A 21546-nucleotide genomic window follows, 5' to 3' on the forward strand; every position below is an offset into this window, starting at 1 on the left:
GAGGTAAATCCTCAGTAGGGCTAGGAACAATACCAAGCAAGAATCTTGCCCTCAGCGTGTGCCAGTCACTGATCTAAACACTTCATTTATCTTACTTTGCTTAAACCCTACATCAACCCAATGAGACCAGTTATCCCAGTGAGACAGGAGCAGGGCTGGGATTTCCATCAGGGCAGTTATCTTCAGGGTCCATTTGCTTAACCACTGCACTCAAGAGTCATGAACTAGAGCAACAATAAAAACAAGGCCACTTAGAGTGATTATGTTCTGGAGTAATCTGGAGTCATCTAGAATCTTGCTACCACACAAAGGCATTCAGACTGGTAGCATCAGCATCACCTGGAAGCTTGTAAAAAATGCAGCATCTCAGGCCTCACTCCAGACTTACTGAATCAGATTCTGCATTTTAACAAGCACCCCCAGGGGCTCTCTCGACACCTTGAAATGTGGGAGGTACTGGTCTAGAAGTGTGCGGTCGATAACCTAAATCTATTTCAAGAAAGGAGCACTGTGGGTGGAAACAGAGCAGGTAAGAGCCCTGATGAACTGCCGGGTGTAAATACATTTCCAAAGCCACCTACAGCTGGCAGCAGTCATTTCTGACAGTGAACAAAACAGCCGTGGTTAAGAGCCAGCGTCAGTTCCAAGTACTAATGGCTCTGCCACCCACTCAAGTGTGTGACCTCGGGCAAGTTACAAAACCCCAAAGACTCACTTACACCATCTAGAAGTGAAGGCAAAGGATAGTTCCTCCTTGGGTTGTCCAGAAGATTAGGTGAGAAATTCTGTATCTGGTGCTTAGCACAATGCCCATTATATATTAACCCCTCCACAAGCACTACCCATTACTATGATGACATCAAAATTATAACTTAGGGACATTAAGCTGGCTCTGAAGGTCTCGATTACAGGGCCAAAGGCTGTGAAGACAGAAGAATTCACAGAGAAAGGCCAAGTGCAGGTGAGCTCAACTTTCTCATCTTGCATGGATGGAGTTAAAGATAGCATTTCATTCTTGACCTTGACTACCAGACACAAGGGTTACAGCACCCTTCTCAATGAAGTGAAGGGCAACCACAGGTAGAATTAGTAACAGGATTCCTACCTTTCAAATCAGCGGGTAAGATAAAAGCAAATCAAAGAGAATCTGCAGAACCAAGAAGAGAGAAAATACATGAAGCAGAAAGAAAAGTTCTTTTTCATGAATTTTTTTTAATGAGAGTTGATCAAACATGTATATTATGACAAATACACTGAATTCCTCTATGAAAAAGCTAGGACGCTGGGTAAATAAACAAGATCCATCCGTAATCTACTTCCAAGAGATACTTGCAACATAAGTAAATTAAAAAACAGTAACAATGAACGGATGTGTCTAGGCTTATGAGAACAAGAGAAAGATAGAAAGCAGCATTGATTTCAGAAAAACCCAAGGCAGAAAGCATTAACCAAGCTCCACATGGCCATTTTATATCCAAAAAACCTTCAATCCATAACCAATGCTAGCCAACAGCCTCTGTGAGCCAAATGACAAGGGCTCAAAATAGATAAAGTACAAACTTTGACCAATACCAAGAGAAGCTGACAGGAACATAGTAGCTCTGGGAAACCCTAACCAACCCATCCAAATAAAGTAACCAAGGCTTCTGCACTATAAATTAATAAGGTTTGTAAGACAGAGAGCACACCATTACAAGTGTCCAAACGGTATCTCAGGAAAATTCAGCCAGAATTGCCCATTTATCCATCCATCAGTCAACCCAGTCACCCACCCACCTATCCATTCATTCGCTCATCCATGCATCCATCTGTGCAATGTGCACTGAGAATCAACTCTTTATCAGGCACCGGGGATCTAATGGAATAAAAAGATAAAGTGCTTCTTATTAGGATTTTTACAGGCCTCCTCCATGCACAAAGGAAAAAGGAGTAAGTAGACAAAGTAATTAAAACAGAGGCATGATGATAAACAATGGGATATGGTAAAATGCAACAGGAGTAACAAGGTGCCAGCTAAGGTCTCAGGCTTGCATTCAATTAGACATGGGAAGAAAAATGAGCAGGACCTGATTCTTGAGGAGCTTGTATTTTAGTAAGAGGGAGTCAAGAAAATAAACATGAGAACAAGATTATTATTTCAGATCATGCTGTGTGCCATGAAGAAGGTTAAGATAGAAAAGGGCATGTTTGGGGCAGGAGGTGTTGATACTTTGGCTACTCACCAGAGGCTCCTAAAAGAAGGTGGCATGAGATCTGACAGCCTCCAGGAGCAGGAGACTGTAGAGGCCAGGTCAGAAATGTGCCTGGGAGCCAGCTCCTTGCCAGAGTGTTTGGGCATTATTCTTAAAACCATGGGAAGCCTCTGGATCTGCCTGAGTAGTCTGAGAAGTGACTCCTTGTGGATATGCAGCAGCCCTAAGGATGCCAAGGGTTCCTTAGGTAGTCAAACACCCTTCTAAAGCCAGAACTACCTATACAGGCAGACTTGCAGCTTCCACAGAGGCTCAGATGGTAAATCCTACTCTAATTACACTGGTAATTATGAAGTGACACTTACTGAGCAGCAAAGAGCATTCCTTCTGTTAGGAAATGATCCCTGGGAAGCCAGTCCCAGCCTCTCTAACAGGGAAGGTGCTGTGAATTTACAAACAGCTGATGGAAGGATGTGAGATCCAGTCTAGACAGGCACCATCAGGAGAAATAAGGAGCCCAGGCATTGGGAAGGGGCTCGACTGAGCATCCACACTGCCACTCCCTATTCTAGAGGCAGCATCAGAAACAGCAAATACTCCACAGTCAATAAGACCTTGATTTTAATCCTTGTCCTGGCCTCAGTGAGTTGGGTGACCTGGGAAGGTTATTTACTTCTCTGGACATGAGGTTTTCCACACACAAATGGGTTTAACAACAGACTTCCTCGTCAGGGTACACCTGCACACAGTAGGTGTCTGAGAAGGGCCACCAGGACTTTCTCTTCAGGCTCTCCCACACCCCTTGGTTGGGAGCTCAGGAGGGAGAAGGAAGGAACAGAGAATAAAAGTAAGGCAACAGCCAAACACACAGTTATTATGCTCCCTGGTGATGGTGGAAGGAAGTTAAAGAACCGGTGATAATAAGATTCTTGCCCCGTGTTCCCTGTGACGGCGAATAACACAGACATGAGAACAGAGCATCCATCAGAACTCAGAGACAGACGAAGACAGGTGATCAAAGGAATAAATCCTCTGCAATCTGAAAAACAGCCTGCCTGCTTTCATCCATCTGGGAGGTAGCGAAAGGACTCAAACTCTGGCCAAAAGCATACTTTTCTACCCAAACCACCATAGGTGTGGCAGGTTTCTAGAACAGATCCCTATGGGGCTAATCAATCTTCTCTAGGTCTGGCCATGTCTGCCAGTGCCTCAACCCTACCCCCCACCCCCACTCTGAGCTCAGCTTTAGAAATATACCACTGCCAGGGAGATTTATCCATTTTAAAAGGTCAGAGAATTACTGCCATTGAAGCTTGTGCACGGAGCAGGTGTAAATATGCCCCAGCTCCCCCCCATGCTTTATCACCCTCAGAAGAGGGGGACCTGGGGAAGGAGTTGAGGCTCCAGGAAGTTACTTTCCAGGAAGAACGTTTAACTGCTTAGTATCTGGGGAGCCAAGGACTCCGTGTGGGTGGGACCTACCTGTCTATGCCACCTTTCTCACCAGAGAAGCATCTGTCTCCAGCTTCCTCGGCTGCCAGAGAAGCTAGGGATCTGGACCTTCCCTTCCTGTTTTGTGGAGCATCCCTCTCCAAGAGAAGAAGGATGAACAACTCCACACAACAGATCCAGACCTCACCCCCATCACTCAAGTATTGACAAAGCAAGGATGCACTGTCAGTTAAAAAAAAAAAAAAAAAAAAAGAAAAAGAAAAAGAAAACACCACCACGTTGACCATCAAAACCAGATAATCTGTTTTTCCACACACTGGTTAGTAAACCACTAGCAATAAAGAAGAACAAATCACTGCTGCCGCAACACGAATTCCCATTTTCTCAGGACCAACAAGAACTTCAGAGCACCCCAAGATGCTCTGGGGGCTACGCGGGTTCAGCAGACACAACGGTAATGAGGTATTTAGAAAACAACAAATCACTGCACACTAGTATGGAAAAAGTTGATGCCTGGAGGAGTCTGGAGAAACCGGCAGGCAAAGCAGGAAGAAACCACGGTGTGGAAATGCACAGACCGAGGTTCAAATCCCAGCTCTGCCAGTTACAAGCTGTGGGACTGTGGTCAAGCTACCTCATCTCTCTGGGCTTCTGCCCACCATGGTATCAAGAGGGATGATGAGACCTAGCCTGCCTAGGTGCCATGGAGGGTGAGGCTGACCCAAATGTTATCAAAGAACTCACAGCTGATGCCCAATGAATCGGTATTAGTTTGTCAAGTTGACTTTGTCAGCACTAAGTTTTATATACATCTATACAAAGAGAGAAAGAGACAGAGATAGAGAATTAAATAACTCAGTCAACCAACCTATCAACAAACTGACTCTATCAAATGACTCAGCAACTGCATAGACTGTCCAAAGTTTAGAGGTCAAGATGCCCAATGGAAAAAGAGGGTAAATCAGAGACCAGCAAACTCACTGGACAGGTTGCCCAGGAATGATACATTTCATCCCTTGAGGTGAGAGGAACCTGCCTGCCCTCCCCTGTCCTTTCCACCCCTGCCTTTTTCCCCAGTACTGTGCACAGACTAGAACGTGCTAACCAGGGACAACACCCCCAAGTGCAGGACAGCATGGTGGTTGAAAACATGGCCCCTAGAGCAGCCTGCCGGGCTTCAAAGGAGTTTGGCAGTTCTTCGAGAAGTTAAACACAGAATTATTCTATGACCCTGCAATTCTACTCCTAGGTATCCACCCAAAACAATTAAAAACAGGACTTCGAATATTTGTACATGCATGTTCACAGCAGCACTGTGCACAATAAGCCAAAATACTCACCAACAGACGAGTGGATCGACAAATGGAGCATATCCCTATGATGGATTGTTACTCAGCCATCAGAGGAACAAGAAAGAACTGATACATGATGCAACAGGGAGGGATGTTGTAAATGTTATACTCGGTGAAAGAAACCAATCGCTAAAGGCCACATACTGTATGATTCCATTCATATGAAATGTCCAGAACATGCAAATCCGTAGAGACAGAAAGTGGTCGTCGGGGCTGGGGAGGGAAACAGGTGTGACTGCTAACATTGTTCCCTTTTGGGGGATGAAAATGCTTAGGGGCAGCAGTTGACCACACTAGGAATGTCCCAAATGCCACTAAATTGTTCACATAAAAATGGCTATTTTATGTGTATTTTTCCTCAGTAAATTACTTTTAATTATTCAAATTCTCCTACCCATAACTGGCAGCTACCAGCAAGAGCCTGTGGAGGATCTCCAATGGGCAGTGACACCTGCAGGCCGAGAAGGAACAAGGGAGCACGGAGCATGCTCTCATCACCACTCCAATGACAGAGACCATAGATTCAGCCTTCTTGAGCACTAACATCACCTCCAGGCCACTCAAGGGCCAGCCATGCTTCTCCCCAGTTTCCATGACACAAGAAATTTACATGAGTAATAAAAAGCTACTATCTTGATACTAATCTTAGAAAGGAAAAAAAAATCTTACATTTGTATTAATTTTTCTTCCCGGGTTTTAATTGAAGAGAGGATACAGTGTCATGAGGGAAATAAAACCTTACTTCATCTATCCAAGGGCCATGTGGCTTCATTAGAAGTTACATTAGCTCCTCATTAAGCAACAATAATAATGTGGAGTCAGAATCAATGAAAAAAAAAACGCATTGCTCCAAGGTATAGATCTGTTTGGTTCAATTATATTCTTACATGGCCAAGCTCCAGTGGCTCCGACACCGGTAAAAATGTGTGACGCCAGAAGATGTGTCTTCCCTCCTCCGCCTTGAAAGCTGAACAACGAAACAGAGGCAGGGGCATGGCTTCCATCCTCACTACCACTCTCATAGTCTCTAATATGAGACCCTCTAACCACTTACCCGCCCGCACCCTGGCAAAACCGGCTTCATTTCTAGAGCTCGTTCATCCACTGTGCCAAGTAGGCTCAATGTCACCAGCCTACCCTGATCCACTGGCAGAGACTGCTCTGCATGAGGGTTGAATTGTGCTGTGGTTGATTATAGATGTCTGCTTCAGGCACAGGACTGGAGTGCTGTGCCTGATGGCACATATGTGCCTGTTATGCTTAGGAGCCCCTCCAACTGAGAAGGGAGCTTGAGGAAACTCTTGGTTACTCACCCTGGCAATTCCCGATCCTCTCCTTAGCCACACCCCTACATGGCTGGGCTGGGTTTTTCACAGTTACAGAGTTCATGAAACCTTTTACCTCCTTCTTTTTCACCCGACTTAAACAAAAAACTTAAGTCAGGTCCAAAAGAGTACTTACCTGACCCTCGACCAGGCTGTATGGCAGGGACAGTAGATCCTGCATTAAAAAAAAAAAAAAAAAAAAAAATACAAAGACAAGAAATGCTGAGTTTCACATTGCAACAATTGTTTTCCCTATGTTTTTCTCTTAGACAAAGTAATTACATCCCTTGTAAAGAAATATTCGATTTATTCAATCCAAAAATGCCCATGGAGCACCTAACACATGCCTGGTGCTTTGTAGTCTCTGTTTATAACAATAAACAACATGGGAAATTCCTGCCATGGGATGGGAGGAAGAAGAGGGAAAACACAGCAAATGTGGAAGGTAATACATAATAGATGGAAATAATACCAGACAGTGATAAGTCGAATGATGATACAATGGATTATGGGGTGCAGAGGGGGGGTGCTACTGTAGACTGGGGGTAGGGGTGGGGGGTGTTCAGAGTGAATGACAAGAAGGAACAGACATATCTGGACTAGGTATTTTAAATGCAGAGACAGCAGGTACCAAGGCCCAGGGCAGGCACAAAGCAGCAAGACTAAAATGGCTCGGAGTAGTCAGACATCAGACAGGCAGGCAGGGACCAGATCACATATGGCCTTTAAGGCTGATGTACAAATTTGGATGTTTTTCTAAGTAAGTTAGGAAGCCACAGGAAGATCTTACGTATCTTTTCACAGCACCAAAATCTCTATCCTACTCAGCTCAATAGCCCCAGGTAGCCCCAATAGAGCAGACTGATCTGCGCACATGCTTACCTCCTCCTCAGAGGGCTGACCCAGCTGCCAGCATAGGAAGGGCCCTGGCTGGGTCGAAGGGGCAAAGGTGAGTTGCAGAGATACTTTCCGAAATGCCAATCTCAGGGCCAGCCTGCACGGAAGCCCCAGACATCACCCTCCAGTCCAAAATGGTTTCCCAACCAAAGTGGAGAGAAGGCAATACAAGCTTCCCTTTTTCCTGAGGCTTAGATGGAGCCCTTCACCATGTGCCTGTGGACTCTGCCAACACCTCAGAATGAAGACAGCAAGACAACAAAATCCATCGCCCAGCCTGTTCCCAGCTGAGGATGACCCCCTGGGCAGTGGCTGGTCCCAAGCAGGGTTCGGGCCCAACGAGCTTAACCAACCAGCACCCAAATGACAATTAGATTAGATACTGTTCTGCTTTGCTGCCCAAGAACTCAGGCCCAGCTGACCTGATCACCTGGAGAAGCAAACACCCAACCCTTCCCTCCCACCAGTACCCCTTGCTGCATTTAAGGTTCATCATGCTACATTCGCAGGGTGGTCATGTAGATTAAATGAGACACCACTTGAACAGTTCATTGACAGGCCTTTACACTCAGTAAAGGCCTGAGTGTTAAGAGTTGTTGTTAGCAAGTTTATTAACATTGTTGGTCAAGCCCAGGCCCAAGACATTGACAATGAACACGGACTAGGACCAGTTAGCACAGTCCATTTACGTAAAGAGAAATGCTCAGGGGTATGATTCTGAGCTAGAGCCACAATTTGTTAGGAGGTCATCTGTAGAGTGGATGCTGGATAATTACCTGAAGGATGAGCTGCTTCTCTGACTATCTCCAAAGGTGATGCACCCAGGAATGCCTGGGGCTTTTCCCTCCTGTTTGCAAGGTGTAAAACCAGAGGGCTTGTACTGCCTGCCACTTAAGCTACGCTGCCCACTCAGGTGGGTCTCTGGCCTCATGTTTACAAGGGAGGTACACCTGGAGAGGATGTGTAAGGTAAAGCCTGGGGTCTGTATATGTGGGTTAGACAAATACACACCTTTCCCCTGGGGTCTTAGTACCAAGCGCTGGGCCTCCCCAGCCTTTCCTCCATCCATTATCCCTCCCCTTCCTTACCTACAAACTCTTCTTCAAACCAGGACCCAGAAACGTATCTAAAGCTTGCCTGCCCTTCCTTTCCTGGTTCCCTTATGCCCTTTACAAACAATCAAGCTCTGTTCTCTTTGCTTCTCTCCATGCATCCTCCGGGACTGTGCTCAACATGGGAGACACAGTGGGAAGCACAAAAGGACAGGCCCCCAGTGGCACTTATCTGTGGGAGGAACAGACAGAAATCAGGGGATCACGAAGTACAAGTGAGGCCACAGCTCTCAAGAGGAGTGTGTGGGTCTCCTTGCCACTGTCTCATTTGCTCCTCAGTTTCTGTGGCTCCTGCCCATCTGGTCTGCCATGGTACAACCAACCAGAGCTCCTTCTGACTTCTCAACTTGGCAGGAGCCCCCAGCAGTGACTCTCCACTCCCTTCTTAAAGCACTGTCTTGCCCCCTTTTCTGACTTCCTTTCCTCAAGTGCTTCTTCTCTGGGTTCCATTTTCTGTGCCTGTTCCAAGAACACCAGCATCCTCTGCACACATCTTACTTGCCCTCCCTTGGGGCCATTTACTGAACCTCTTGGGACCTCATTTCCCACCTCCTCTAGGACCCCTGAGCGTCTGCATCTAGTCCTGACCTCCCCTTGCCCCCAAGCTGACTGTCCTCCATTTCCCAGAACCACTGACATTTTAATTCCATGGGGCCCAAGCCAAGCTCTCCTCTAGCCACCAGCTGCACCTCCTCCAGCTCAGGGCCTGGGGTCCTGCCCTCGCTCACCCCCACACTCCTCGGGCTGGTCCACTGCAGCTGTGTCTCTCACACTGCACTCTTCTTGTGCCTGATCTGGTTACTACATAATAAGAGACTCTTCAAAGACACATCTCTGTGCTGCTGAGAACAATTTGGCTCAAAGGAAGGGGACCACCAGGAAAATTTGGTCAAAACAAATATTCCGTGGCAGTTTTTCAGGGTGTTGGTCATCGTGGTGTGCCATGAAGTGGTTTCATACACTTTTCATACATCTTTAACCACTTGGATCCATTTTCGTCTTGTATTAAGAGTTTCATTTTATTTTGTTTGAGAAATCAAAGCCTACTATTGCCAAGCTTGACTGTAACTAATGGCAGATACAGCATTCATCTAGATGAGCTTCATGTAACAGTCCCTTGAAAAGCAATGTATGTGCTTTATGCCAATGTGCTGCCCTGTGAAAATCCATTTTGCAGTATGTGTGATCCTGGAAAGCTAAGGTGTCAACTGAATTTATATAAATCAAAATCATTATTTTCCCCACCACTCTTTTCTGAATTATAAATGAAGAAGTCCCTATCATTCTCCAGTCACCCCTAAGAATCATGGATGCAATTTTGACGAATTTTCTTTCAGCCTTTTCTTAAGCATGTACAAACATACTTGCCTATATATGCATATATACAGCCACACAAATATACTTTACAAAGTGGATGAGAACTGTAGACATTGAGGCACCTGTATACTTGCTTGTGCTTTTTATAATCTTAATGATAGAGGGTATCTTTTCCAGATTGTTCATGTATAGTTGGGTTTCTCAATTCCAGCACCATAGAAAATTTGGACTGGATAACTCTTTGTTGCAGGGAGGGACCCTGGGTTCCTTGAGGGACCTTTGAGATGTGTAAAGAACCCATGACGTGGGGCCATCTTTTTTAACAACTGCGCACAATTCCATACTATGGGTGCATCATAACTTAACTGTCCTCCCTACTCAACAACATTCAAAATCTTTTTTTTTTTAATTTTTACTTGTTTTTAAGAGAGAGACAGAGGCAGAGAACAAGCAGGGGAGGGTCAGACAGAGAGGGAGACAAGGAATCCGAAGCAGGCTCCAGGCTCTGAGCTGTCAGCACAGAGCCTGACACGGGGCTCGAACCCACAAACCACAAGATCATGACCTCAGCCAAAGTTGGATGTTTAACCTGACTGACCCACCCAGGCACGCCTCAAAATTTATTTTAAATTCATTACAGGAAACTGACGGTTAAAAACAAAATCACTATGTATCATGAGTCATTTTAGTCTATCCTTTTCCTAAAATTTCCGTTACTATCTATCTGGTTTGTTTAAAACAGACAGGTCCTCTACGCAGATTAGGCAGCTCTTTGTTCATGTGATGCGTCATGGGTACAACTCCACCTGTGTCAGGGAGAGAAGGGTGATCTTCAGTGCCATGATGGCATCGGCAGGTGGCACTCTCATGCACTGTGGGCAGGAGCAGCGATTGCTACTACCTGTTTGGCAGGCAATCAGGCAAAACAGATCAAGAGCCATCACCCTGTCTAACAATCTATTTCTTGTTCAGTAAAATTAAGTGGATAGCTCCAGTCTGTCCCTTCCCTTCTCTTTAGGCTGGGTGAACTCACTGAAGCTAGATGGCTCTCAAAGATAAATGCCTGGTCCTTCTCAGAAAGACAATTAATGAGCTCAGAGACTGCTTAAACCAAGATGAAATGTGAGATTAACAGACACAGGGACATCTATCCACCCTGCCAACAGGCTATCTCTTCCTTGCTGGGCTGTTTCATTAGATTCCGCCAAGGAAACCCACCAAATGCACCATGGCCATCGGGGCTATTTTTGAGATAATTGCAAGGCTTGGGCTTGGATCCACTTAAAGGCAGAAATATGGGACAGAGAAGGATTAAGGCAAACCTTACCCCTTTCTCCTCTGTCGAAAAGGTCCCAACAGGCTTTAAAGGGAAGAGAAAACCGCATGAAACTTTCATCAGAGCCTGGTTGGTTTGCTGCAGGAGCTGTGGGGCCTGAAGTTCCAATTCTGAACAGTTCCCAGTACAATAATTAGGCACCTTTCCTCCCTGCAGGCCTGCTCATCTCCTCACCTACTCCCTCCCACCTCTACTCTCTATGTCTGGGAGTAAGAGCTGCCTTTAGGGGAGAGGGGGGCAGGGGAGAGAGGAAGAGAACGAAAAAGGGAGAAGAGAGGCAGACAACAGTTAAGGACTATGCCCTAACTGCACTCTGGAATTACCAGACCACTGCACTCTTTGGATGCTCAGACGTTACTCCCCTATACATCACTCTTAAAAACTGAACCCAACCTCTGTTCGCATACATAATCTTGAAGGCAGGTAGACCACGACAGGGTTAAGTCCCATCTAGGCCAGCTGTCCCTTTTCCCTCCCAGCCTACAATCTCCTAGAAGGCACACCAAGAATGCGAAACTTCAGGGGCCCCTCAGAAAGGACCTAGCTTGCCTATAGCTTCTCCATTCCTCTGCCCAGTAAAGAGGAGAAACAGTCTTTCTACAGACACTCCTTTCCTTGTCATACGTTTCGTGACCAGAATTTCAAACCTGTCATCTGAATATGTCCCCTCACCACCCCCCCCACCTGATGACAAGCACAGTAACATTGTGAGATCAAGCAGTGATATTCATAAGAACTGGAAAGTGAAATCCAAGCAGGTGACGCACTTTGCTCCAGCAATGGGATTAGAACTTGGATTAATCTTTGCGCCTGTTCCTTTGTGTCCTTCCTTATATAAGACTTTTCATCAGTCAGAGGCATCCTCCTTGCCTGAGGGAGGATTAGGATTACTTTAGCAGGAGTCAAAGGAGAAAGACGGTGCTCAGTCTTTTTGAACTCCAAAGAAATCTGCCAAACCAGTGCCTATACAACATTCTCGCCATTGGAGGGAGATCATGACACCAAGAATGATTGCATCCCACCACTATTTGGAAGGAGCCTTCCACTACCACAGCTGCCCAAAGACCATGGATGGTCCAGGACTCCCATTCATGCTCAGAACCTTGCAGAGCTCCAAAACCTTCTCCATGTACCCCCCTTTCAGTGGTGTCCCTTCTTTTTCAAAGGAGATATAGAAGCATTTTTAAAGTGACCAAAGGGGTTATAATGGTATAGACGGGACAGCAGTGAACTCCACCCCATTAAACCTGCACTGAAACATTTAATCCTCACATCCTGTCTATGTATGTATTTATTATTCTGGATTCACATATCACAAAAAGAGAGGAGTTCTCAGGCCTCCATACTCAATGAGCTGGGATTCAAACCTGCTCTGCGATGCTGATTCCAAGGCCTCTCTTGTCCACTGATTACATCATATAAATGAAAGATCAGACCTGACACTGTGCTGAGGGACACACACTGGCCCTCAGGTGGCTTCCAGAAATGGGATATCCTAACAGAAGTAACGAGTACAGCACTCCAGATGAGGAAACGAAGCGTATCAGCTGGGTCTTCAAGCAAACAGATGCCAAGGCGAAGTCAGTCAGGTACATAGATTTACTAGGGACTAACACTTGAGTAAGCAGTGGGATAGTATTCCCCCAAAAAGGCATGTTCAATTCCCAACGTCTCATAACTTGTGAACATGACCTTCTTAGGGAAAAAGGTCTCTGTAGATATAATCAAGCTAATATGATGTTATATTGGATTTGGGGGGACTCTAAAAGCAAAGACCATGTCCTCTCAAGAGAAAGTAAAGGTAGATTTGAGACACAAGAGACACAGACACAGGGGAAAGCCACATGAAGGCAGAGGTTGGAGAGATGTGGCCACAAGCCAAAGCACACCAGGGGCCACCAGAAGCTGAGGCAAACAAGGATGGATCCTCTTCTAGAGCCTTGGGAGGGAGCACAGCCTTATCAGCACCTTGATTTTGAACTTCTGCCTCCAGGACTTGAAGAGGATAAACTTCTGCTGTTGTAAGGCACCCAGTTTATGAACATTTTTCCCAGCAGCAGAGCACTGACAGAGCTGCCCAAGAGAAAAGGAGCCAGTAAGATTGGACAGGCAAACTGCCAGACATGCCTGCTTATCTAACACGGTCTGGCAGTTCTCCAGGGACTCAAGAGCCCAGGCTGTCCATTCCAGGAGTCCCATGTCATACGGAAATGGCCAGGCCCTTGAACACAGTCTTTCATTCATTGGCTGGGACCAACCTGAGAAGAGCAGGACAGCTCAAGTGCAGAGGTGGGACTGAGGACCTAACAGCTGGGGGCTGTCATCTACCCACACAGGGCAGGGTGGGTTCTGCATCTGCCTTAGCATGGACACAGGGAGAATGGGACCAAAGTTCCACCCCATTCTTAAATCCCCGCCTCCCAGTGTATAACCCCCAACATGAAAGCAATCACCAGTCCCAGCACCTGGCTGCCTCATTCAGTCATCCATTCACTCCACCACGGTTGCCTGTGGGCCTGCTGAGCCCCCACACTATGCTCAGTTAACTGGTGATCCTGTGTGAGCCCAGAGCAGCTCCTGACCCCTAGGACCTGCATGCTAGTTGAGGGGACACAGCAGGCTGAAAGGTGCTACAGGTGAGGCTGGAGGGACAGGTGGGCAGAGTATCAAAGACAGCTTGGAATCCATGGTCATCAGGAGCCTGGAGTTTTTCCAAGTGCAAAGGGAAGTCACTGGACATGAGAGCAGGGGGGGATGGAGCCACCCTTATACTGATACGGAGAATGATTCAGAGCCAGAGTCAAAATAGCCTATCAGTTAGGATGCTTCTGTGGTTCCTGCAAAAGGTCAGGGAGGTGTGAATGATGGTGGTGGTCACAGACAAAAGGTGACAGACTCAAGAAATATTGTGGAGATACAATCAAGGGAACATCTGGTGTGTCACAGGGGTATTTGTGTTGGGGGTAGTGGGGCCAGGAAAGTGTCATTATCCCAGGTTTCCTGACTTCCATTTCTGGTGGACAGTGATGCAGATTAGTGATCTGGGGAAGATAAGGGGAAGATTAGGACTGGGGAGGAAGAAGAACTGGGAGAGATCAAGAAAGTGTTTGATAGACATGTGGCATGTGAGATGTCCGTGAGATATCCATTTAGAGTGGAGAAAGTAGGAGAACATTTGAGATTAAGATGAGAGGTTGGAACTGAAGTATAAAATTGGGGATTGGAGAGACCTTACCAGTTGGTCTGGCAAAGTGATAAGACTTATTTCTCCAAGGTAGAATCTACTGCACGGAGATATGATGAAGTGTTGGGTAAGCTGTATCTGCCATGCCCGAGGAACAGGCAGCAGGTAGTCACAGATGCAGATAAGGGCCTTAACACACAAGACAAGGGTCATACCTGGAGACCCAGGGTTGTATCTGGCCTAAACTCCAATGCATGCCCACATGTGGCCTTTGAGCACAGTGGCACAACAGATCATAGGACATTACTGCCTGCATGTGGGAATCCAGTCATCACAAAAAGATGTTGACCAGGACGATCTAAGCAATCCATCAAGAGATCAGGACACAGTCAGCACCAGGCCCTTCCTGGCTCTTCAGACATAAACCATATGGGATACATTACCTGAGCCAAGAGTACTTTGGAATATGGAAACATCCTAATGGAAGGGAAAGAGCATGGGATAGTAAAAGCCAGGTGGTCCTGGCTTCTATCACCAGACCATGAGATCTATTAGCACAGTGATTGTATCTGCCTTGTACACTATATTCCCAGACCTGGCCACACCAGGTACCCATCAGGATCTCACTAAAAGCCAGTAACATGGATGGGTAGGTGGACAGATCTAAATTCTATCATGTTCCTTTGTTGTTAGGAATAAGAACAGTCAAACTTAAAATTCCTTAAATCCCATGGGTCTATTTTGATCCACACCACTTGAAAACACCTCCTTCAAGAAGCAGTAGAAAAACACAGTTAACAACGTGAGTCATACTGCCCGTGATAGCCCCACCAAGGCCACGAGGCCTTGTGTATGTCACCTAACTTGTTTGAAACTCAGTTCTGAACTGTCTAAGCTATAACGACAATCATACCTGTTTAATTGGTCTCTAACAACTAAATGAGATCATAGATATTCTACGTACATTTCCCAGAAAAATGGCAAATAACAAGTTTGTGAATAAATTACACGTTCCCACTCCTCCTCTTGCCCCTCTCCTCCTACTATCAGACATCTCTTCTGACTGTGCTGCGTGCTGCCCTGCCCTCCTGGCCATACCTCCCATCTGCAGGCCCCCATGGCCCCTCACCTTTTGCCTTATTCCTGTGGGCTCTCATAAATCATCAGTGACATGGAAAACAACAACACAGTTAGCACATGCTGGGCTAATTGTGCTAAAGCCTTCATAATCCAACTTCAAGTAAGAGCATCTAGTACTTAATTTTTAAAATGTAATATATATTTAATGCAATATTAATATTTAACTCACTTAATGCAATATTTAATTTGCTATCTAATGCAAATAAAAATAGTAAACAGATTTATTAATGATTTACACAAGTACTTGCCTATTCTGTTTTTAAGGTATTTTTCTGTCTAGAAGACAATCTTCTACCCCCCAGAAAGCAAATGCAGGAGGATTTTAGAGCTGGTTCTTGTAAGTGGGTCAGAGTTGTCATCTTTAAGTGGGCTTGACCAAGAAGCAGCAGCCATGGATTTCATTTACTCATATAATTAATGAGGGCATATTATGTGCTATGCACTGGGCTAAGATGTAATGACAAGAGAGAAGCCGCCCTATTCTCCCAGAGCTCACCATCCAAGGAGAAGATAAAATTCTGCAACAACTAACATAAGTACTAGAAAGAAAACCCTACAGTAGTCACACTAAACACTAGCAGGGTACCTAACCCAGAATTGCAGGGTATGTGTGTGTAGGGGGCAGGGGGGTGATCAGGAAGACTTCTTGGAGGAAGCAATATGTGAACTGAGGTAACTTAAAGGAGAGGAAGGGCCTTCCAGGCAGAGAGAAGAACTGATACAAGGCTGCTAGGGACATCACCTCCAAAATCCATGTATGAAAGCCCTAATCCCCAAAGTGATGGTTTGAGGAGGTGGGACCTTCAGGAGGTAATTAGATCAAAGTAGAGCCTTGTCAGTGGCATTAGTGCTCTTAAGACAAGAGAGGACAGAAACGATCTATTTCTTCACCATGTGAGGGCACAAGAGGGTGAACATCTTCAAGAGAACTCTTACCAGGCACAGGGTCAGCTATGCCTTCTTCTTGGGCTTCCAGCCTTCAGCAATGTGAGAAGTAAAGGTCTGTTGTTTAAGCTGCCTGGTCTATGATGTTGTTAGAACAGCCCACCCTGATTAAGCCCCAAGGCTAGAGATGGGGTTGTGCCAGAGACCAGAGTAGTTCTTAACTGCTGGAGAACAGAAGGATCTTAGGGTGAGGCTGGGCTTCATGAGCCCCAAGAAGGGGTTTGGACGTTTTTCCAAGGATAATGAGATTTAGCCGCTTAAATGACATGGCGAAGGCTGCGTTTTACAATGAATACCGTGGCTGGAAGACAGTTCCACAGCTAGCAACTACTCAAGAGATCAAGAGAAGGGAGATGTCAATGGGAAGAGGACAGAAAATGGGCAGCTTCAAGAAATACGTGGGACACTGGACAGGAGTCGGTGACTGTGTGTGGCAAGTAACAAACAGAACAAAGATAACATGTAGGTTTTTAACAATTGGGTGGGTGCAGTAAATACTTGATGTGAGTCACCAATGTCATTGTTATTCTAACTCATTACTGATGATGTCTTGGTGCCACCCTCAGGGATTCAACATAATAAATCTATTTATACTTCACAACACAACCTTTCAACTCTGTTCCCAAAAACAAACATAACCCATCAAAGGTTCAAAGTGTGATGACAAAGTGGGTTTCACTTGGTTTCTTCCGACATGAGCCAAATGATCCAACACAATGTTGAGATAACCCACTATTGTTGGGCATTTAGGTTAAGTCAAGTATAGCACAGACATACAACTGAGCATTATACAGCCTTCAGAAATCGGGCTCCAATGTTGTATTTAATGACATGGAGAAAAAAATGGGCTTAATGCAATGTATATCTTTTTTTCTTAAACTTCAGTGTTCATAAAATAATCTCAACACATTTTTAAAGAATAAAATATGTCACAATATTAACTTTTTTAAATTTTATTTATTCTTTTATATTTTTCCACATTTTCTATTATTTTCATCATGTGCATGTATTGCTATGGTATTCATAACATTAAAAAGCAAACAAAAACCCATTAGTTTAAGTTTATTTAAAAAAACAATACCTAATAAAAACATGAAGTTTTGGACCAATGCTATGAACTGTCCTCCTTAACTTCAGGGACATAGTCCAAGGCTAATTATCTACCAAGATCAACAGTTTTTATTTCAAGAACTTATTTCTCAAGACCAGGGCTCTCTCACCTAGCAACCTTCACCCAGTGTCTCTCTTCTTGACCATTATCCTGGCCACACCACCATCTTTCTATCATCCCGTTAAGAGAATGAACAAAGAGAATTTAAGTGAATACCAAAGGACTGCCTCTCTAGGTTGTTGAAAATCTTATGTATGGAGAATAAATATAATGGACCTTCATCTGTGGGAGAAGAGGATCCAGTTGAGTGAAACATTACAAAATCCAAGGGAGAGAAGAGAAATGTTGAAAACTTATCTAGTCATCTTGGATAAGGATGATAGAGTCCTCAATTTTTTTTCCCCAAGGCCTGTTTCTTGTGGAGGTTATAAAAACGTGATCCGAAAATACCTAACACTCCTCCCCATCAAGAGGTATCCCTTCCCTTGAATCATGAGCCCTTGATGGGCTCATGACTTGCTTCAACCAACACAGTATGGCACAAATAATTTTATGTGATTTTTGAAGCCTTATCATAGAAGGTCCTACAACCTCTGAGGGTCTTGGATAATTCACTCTCCGCACTCCCTCTTGACATGGTTCCTTTCAAAACCCAGTCTTCATGTAGTGAGAAGCCCAAGCCACACAGGCAAGTTCCATGGAGGCCCTCTGTTCTCAAATTCTAGCCAAGCCCGACTTTTGGGTCATCCAACCCAGGCACCAATTAGGTTAGTGAAGAAGTCTCCAGTTAGTGGTGCTGGTCTCAAGGTGTATGAGTTATCCCAGCCATCTGAGTCTCCCTAGCTGAGGCCCCACACATTAGAGGGCAAGACAAGCTATGCCCCGTCCACATTCCCAACCCACAGAATATACAAACACGGTTAAATCATCATTGTATTGTGTTAAGTTTGGGGTGATTTATCACAGTAACGAGAACAAAACTTTGTTCCTAAAAGTGGGATGTTACTCAATCAGAACTGAAACACACAGCATTCATTTGGGGGCAGTGTGACAGGCCTCAAGGCAACAGTTGGTGAGGGCAAGAAGAAACCTAATATTGGAAGCTAAAGAAAAAAATTCCTGGTTATGTAGTGCAAGAAACTTTGACTACACTGTTTCCTGCAGTAATGCAGAAAGTAGGAAATGTACTGGATAAGCTCAATGTTGCATCTAAGATTTCCAGACAGTGTTGAAGGTGCCACCTGGCTTCTTCTAGCCACCTAGAATAAATTGGGCAAGAACAGAGCTCAATTAAAGAATAAATATAAAGGGCCCAGGGTACTCTTTCCAGCCATCAAAGGCTATTCAAAGAAAGGGCACACATGAATTCTAGGTTGTTATCAGAACACTATGCCTGCCTCGGAGTAAAGATGAAGTCAGTAGTGTGACTGAAAATCCATTTGTTAAAACTGAAGATTTAAGGTGGTGCCTCCTAGACCACTTCAGTCAAACGAAATTCCTTGCGAGGATCTTAAGGAGGCACCCAAGAACAATAGGTTTCCCAAGGATTTTAGAAATACTATCCCACAGAAGCCACAGAGAGCCCAAGCATAGAAGTACTTACCTCCAAGAGATTTGTAGGTATGGCTTTGGTCCAATGAAATCGATAATGAACTGACACATAAGAAATCCACGAAGTTCTTAAAGTGATTATACCAGCTTGGACTAAAAGGACTAAAAGGAACCAAGACAGTACTAATAAAGAGTCCTTTGTGGGCTCCTGGGTGGCTCAGTTGTTAAGCTTGAGACTCTTGATTTATGCTCAGATCATGATCTCAGGGCCATGGGATGCAGCCACGAATCAGGCTCACACTGATAGCAAGGAGGCTGATTAAGATATTTTCCCTCTCTCCCTTTCTCCCTCCCTCTGCCTCTCGCCTGCATGCTCTCTGAAAATAAACATTAAAATAAGAGTCTAGGGATCCCCAAACTTCTATGGAAAGAAAGCAAGTTGACAGGATATAGACTTTCTTACAGGGAGTACAGTGGACAGTAGTGACTCCAAGGTCAGAACCAAGATCTCAGAGTTGGAACCAAAAGCCGCAAAACTCATTCTCTAATGATTTGGACCCTAATCAAGAGATGGGCATCTTATGCCAAACTGGATTTCAAAATTACCATAGGCCACTGACTGCTATGGTTTTCCCTTTTTTGAATGGGAATTTCTATTACAGTTATCTTATGTCTGTCTAATCACTGCATGTTAACTGCTGGGGGGGGGTGGTGCAGATAACTTACATCTTTAGTTCACAGATCTTCACAGGTTCTAGAGAACCTGTACCCAAGGGACCAAACTTGAGGATCCTCATCCATACGTAGACCTTAAATAAGGTTTACGAGATCCTTGGCCTCAAGCCAAGCGTGATGGTGTAATGGGAGATACTTTTGGCGGGCGAAGGTCTGGGAAGAGTCAAGCACATTTTTCAGGTGGGAAAAATGCAAATAATTTGCAGCTAGAGTGCACACTGTGTTGCTTTTAGAAACACTGCCCCAAATCCTTTAACACCCTTTCTATTGCAATATGGAAGCCATCTCTCCCAGATTTCCCATCTACTGGCCCACCATGCAGACTTTAGACTTGCCAGCCTCCATAGCTGGGTGAGCCAATTCCTTAAAATAAACATCTTTATATATACATACACATCCTATTGCTTGCGGGCAGTTTAAGTCCAAAGGCTTTCTGCTAAAGAATCCCCTCATGTTCAGGGCAGGTCATTAGTTCTATTCATGTCTTCAGTGGATTGATGTCTTCAACTCCACATTATGGAGAGCAATCTGCTTCACTCAATCTCCACGGATTTAAAAGTGCATCTCCAAAAACACCCTCACAAGAATACTCACTATTATGTTTGACTGCATATCCAGGCACCATGTCCCAGCCAGGTAGACATACAAAATTAACAAGCACACCTATCAGAATTTCTGATCCATAGATTCACTTGAATGTAGTAAAATAATTGTTGTTTTTTGTTTCTAAGTTTAGGGTGGATTGTTCTAGAGCACTGCAACATTAGGACTCCTCCAAAAACATGAATGACTTTGGCTAGGCACCTCCATATCTGAAATGCTACAAGAACACGTCCACTCAGTGATAATACTGCACTTCACCTTGAGTCAGCAAAGACAAGACATACAATCCAAACTTCAAGCAAAAGCCAAACTCCTCACACAGGATGATATGATTTGGCTTCAGCCCACTTCTCTAGCCTCTCCCTCTACTTCATTCATCCCTGCTGGAACACGTCAAACTCTTTTCCTTCTCTTTGGCTAGAATGTTCTTCCCCCACTTTCATACATGGGAACTAAGTTTAAACATTATCTTCTTCCCGGACCCCCACCCTATCTAAGGAACCCCCCAGTGAGTAAAGATAAAACATAATCTTCCTCCATCTGCATGAGAAGTTAACATTCAGTTAACTTCCTAGCAATGTCTTCCTGGTTAACTCATTAGGTGGGATATAAATTCTATTAGTAGGGCAACAGTGCCTATGGTACAAATGACCTTTCACTGGTACTTTGCATCCAGCCTAGGAAAAAATATGAATGGACTACAAGTACCCAAAGGGACGCCATACTTTGGACATCATTACTCTGTAGTAAGAGGAAAGCCCTGCCCATGGCATTGTGATGAGTGGTACTGGCCCCTGTTAAACATGCAGCTTCTCAGCCAGGTTAGACCCACACCTGCCCCCAGGTGGAGTCCTCTCCTTGTGGGGACTGCTGAAGAAGAGAAATGCCTGGTAGCAATTTAGATGTGGGAGGCAGAAAAATAGAGGAATATAGAGTGACCATGATATTGACACTTGGGAGACTAAGCCCATGGCAGTCAAGTTAACCTGGAGAGGGACCCACAGGCGATGATAGGTTGGGGGTGGTAGAGATCGGGAGTTTGATCTTGGACTTCCCAGCAGAAATGTCAACCAGACAGTTGCAGCATGGAGACAGGCAAGATGGTGTCAGCACATATGGGGATAATCAGAAGCTATGGGTACTGGTGAGCCCATCCAGAAACCATGCAAAGTGAAATTTTTAAGGGCCAGAGATAAAACCCAGGTAGTGTAATATAGAAAAAAGCTAAGTAGAGGAGCTAAAAGGGAGCCTATGTGGAGTTGAGACACAATCAGAGAAGATACAGATCTTTGAA

The 21546-nt window shown here is 44.9% G+C and overlaps 1 protein-coding gene across 3 annotated transcripts in view; it reads right to left on the reverse strand.

Annotated features, from left to right (window-relative positions):
* The window catches only part of RBFOX1 (RNA binding fox-1 homolog 1), a 2060838-nt gene that overhangs the window by 1872530 nt on the left and 166762 nt on the right, over window positions 1–21546 (reverse strand). For 2 of the 3 annotated variants that reach the window (XM_023246513.2, XM_023246510.2), the window contains exon 2: window positions 6458–6496. In XM_023246513.2, coding sequence (XP_023102281.2) covers window positions 6458–6496 — 39 coding nt within the window. Of the gene's footprint in view, window positions 1–5883; window positions 5964–6457; window positions 6497–21546 lie in introns of all 3 variants that reach the window. The other variant, XM_045047971.1, reaches the window with a different exon arrangement.

This window comes from Felis catus, chromosome E3, assembly GCF_018350175.1.
Source record: "Felis catus isolate Fca126 chromosome E3, F.catus_Fca126_mat1.0, whole genome shotgun sequence".
Lineage (NCBI taxonomy): Eukaryota > Metazoa > Chordata > Mammalia > Carnivora > Felidae > Felis > Felis catus.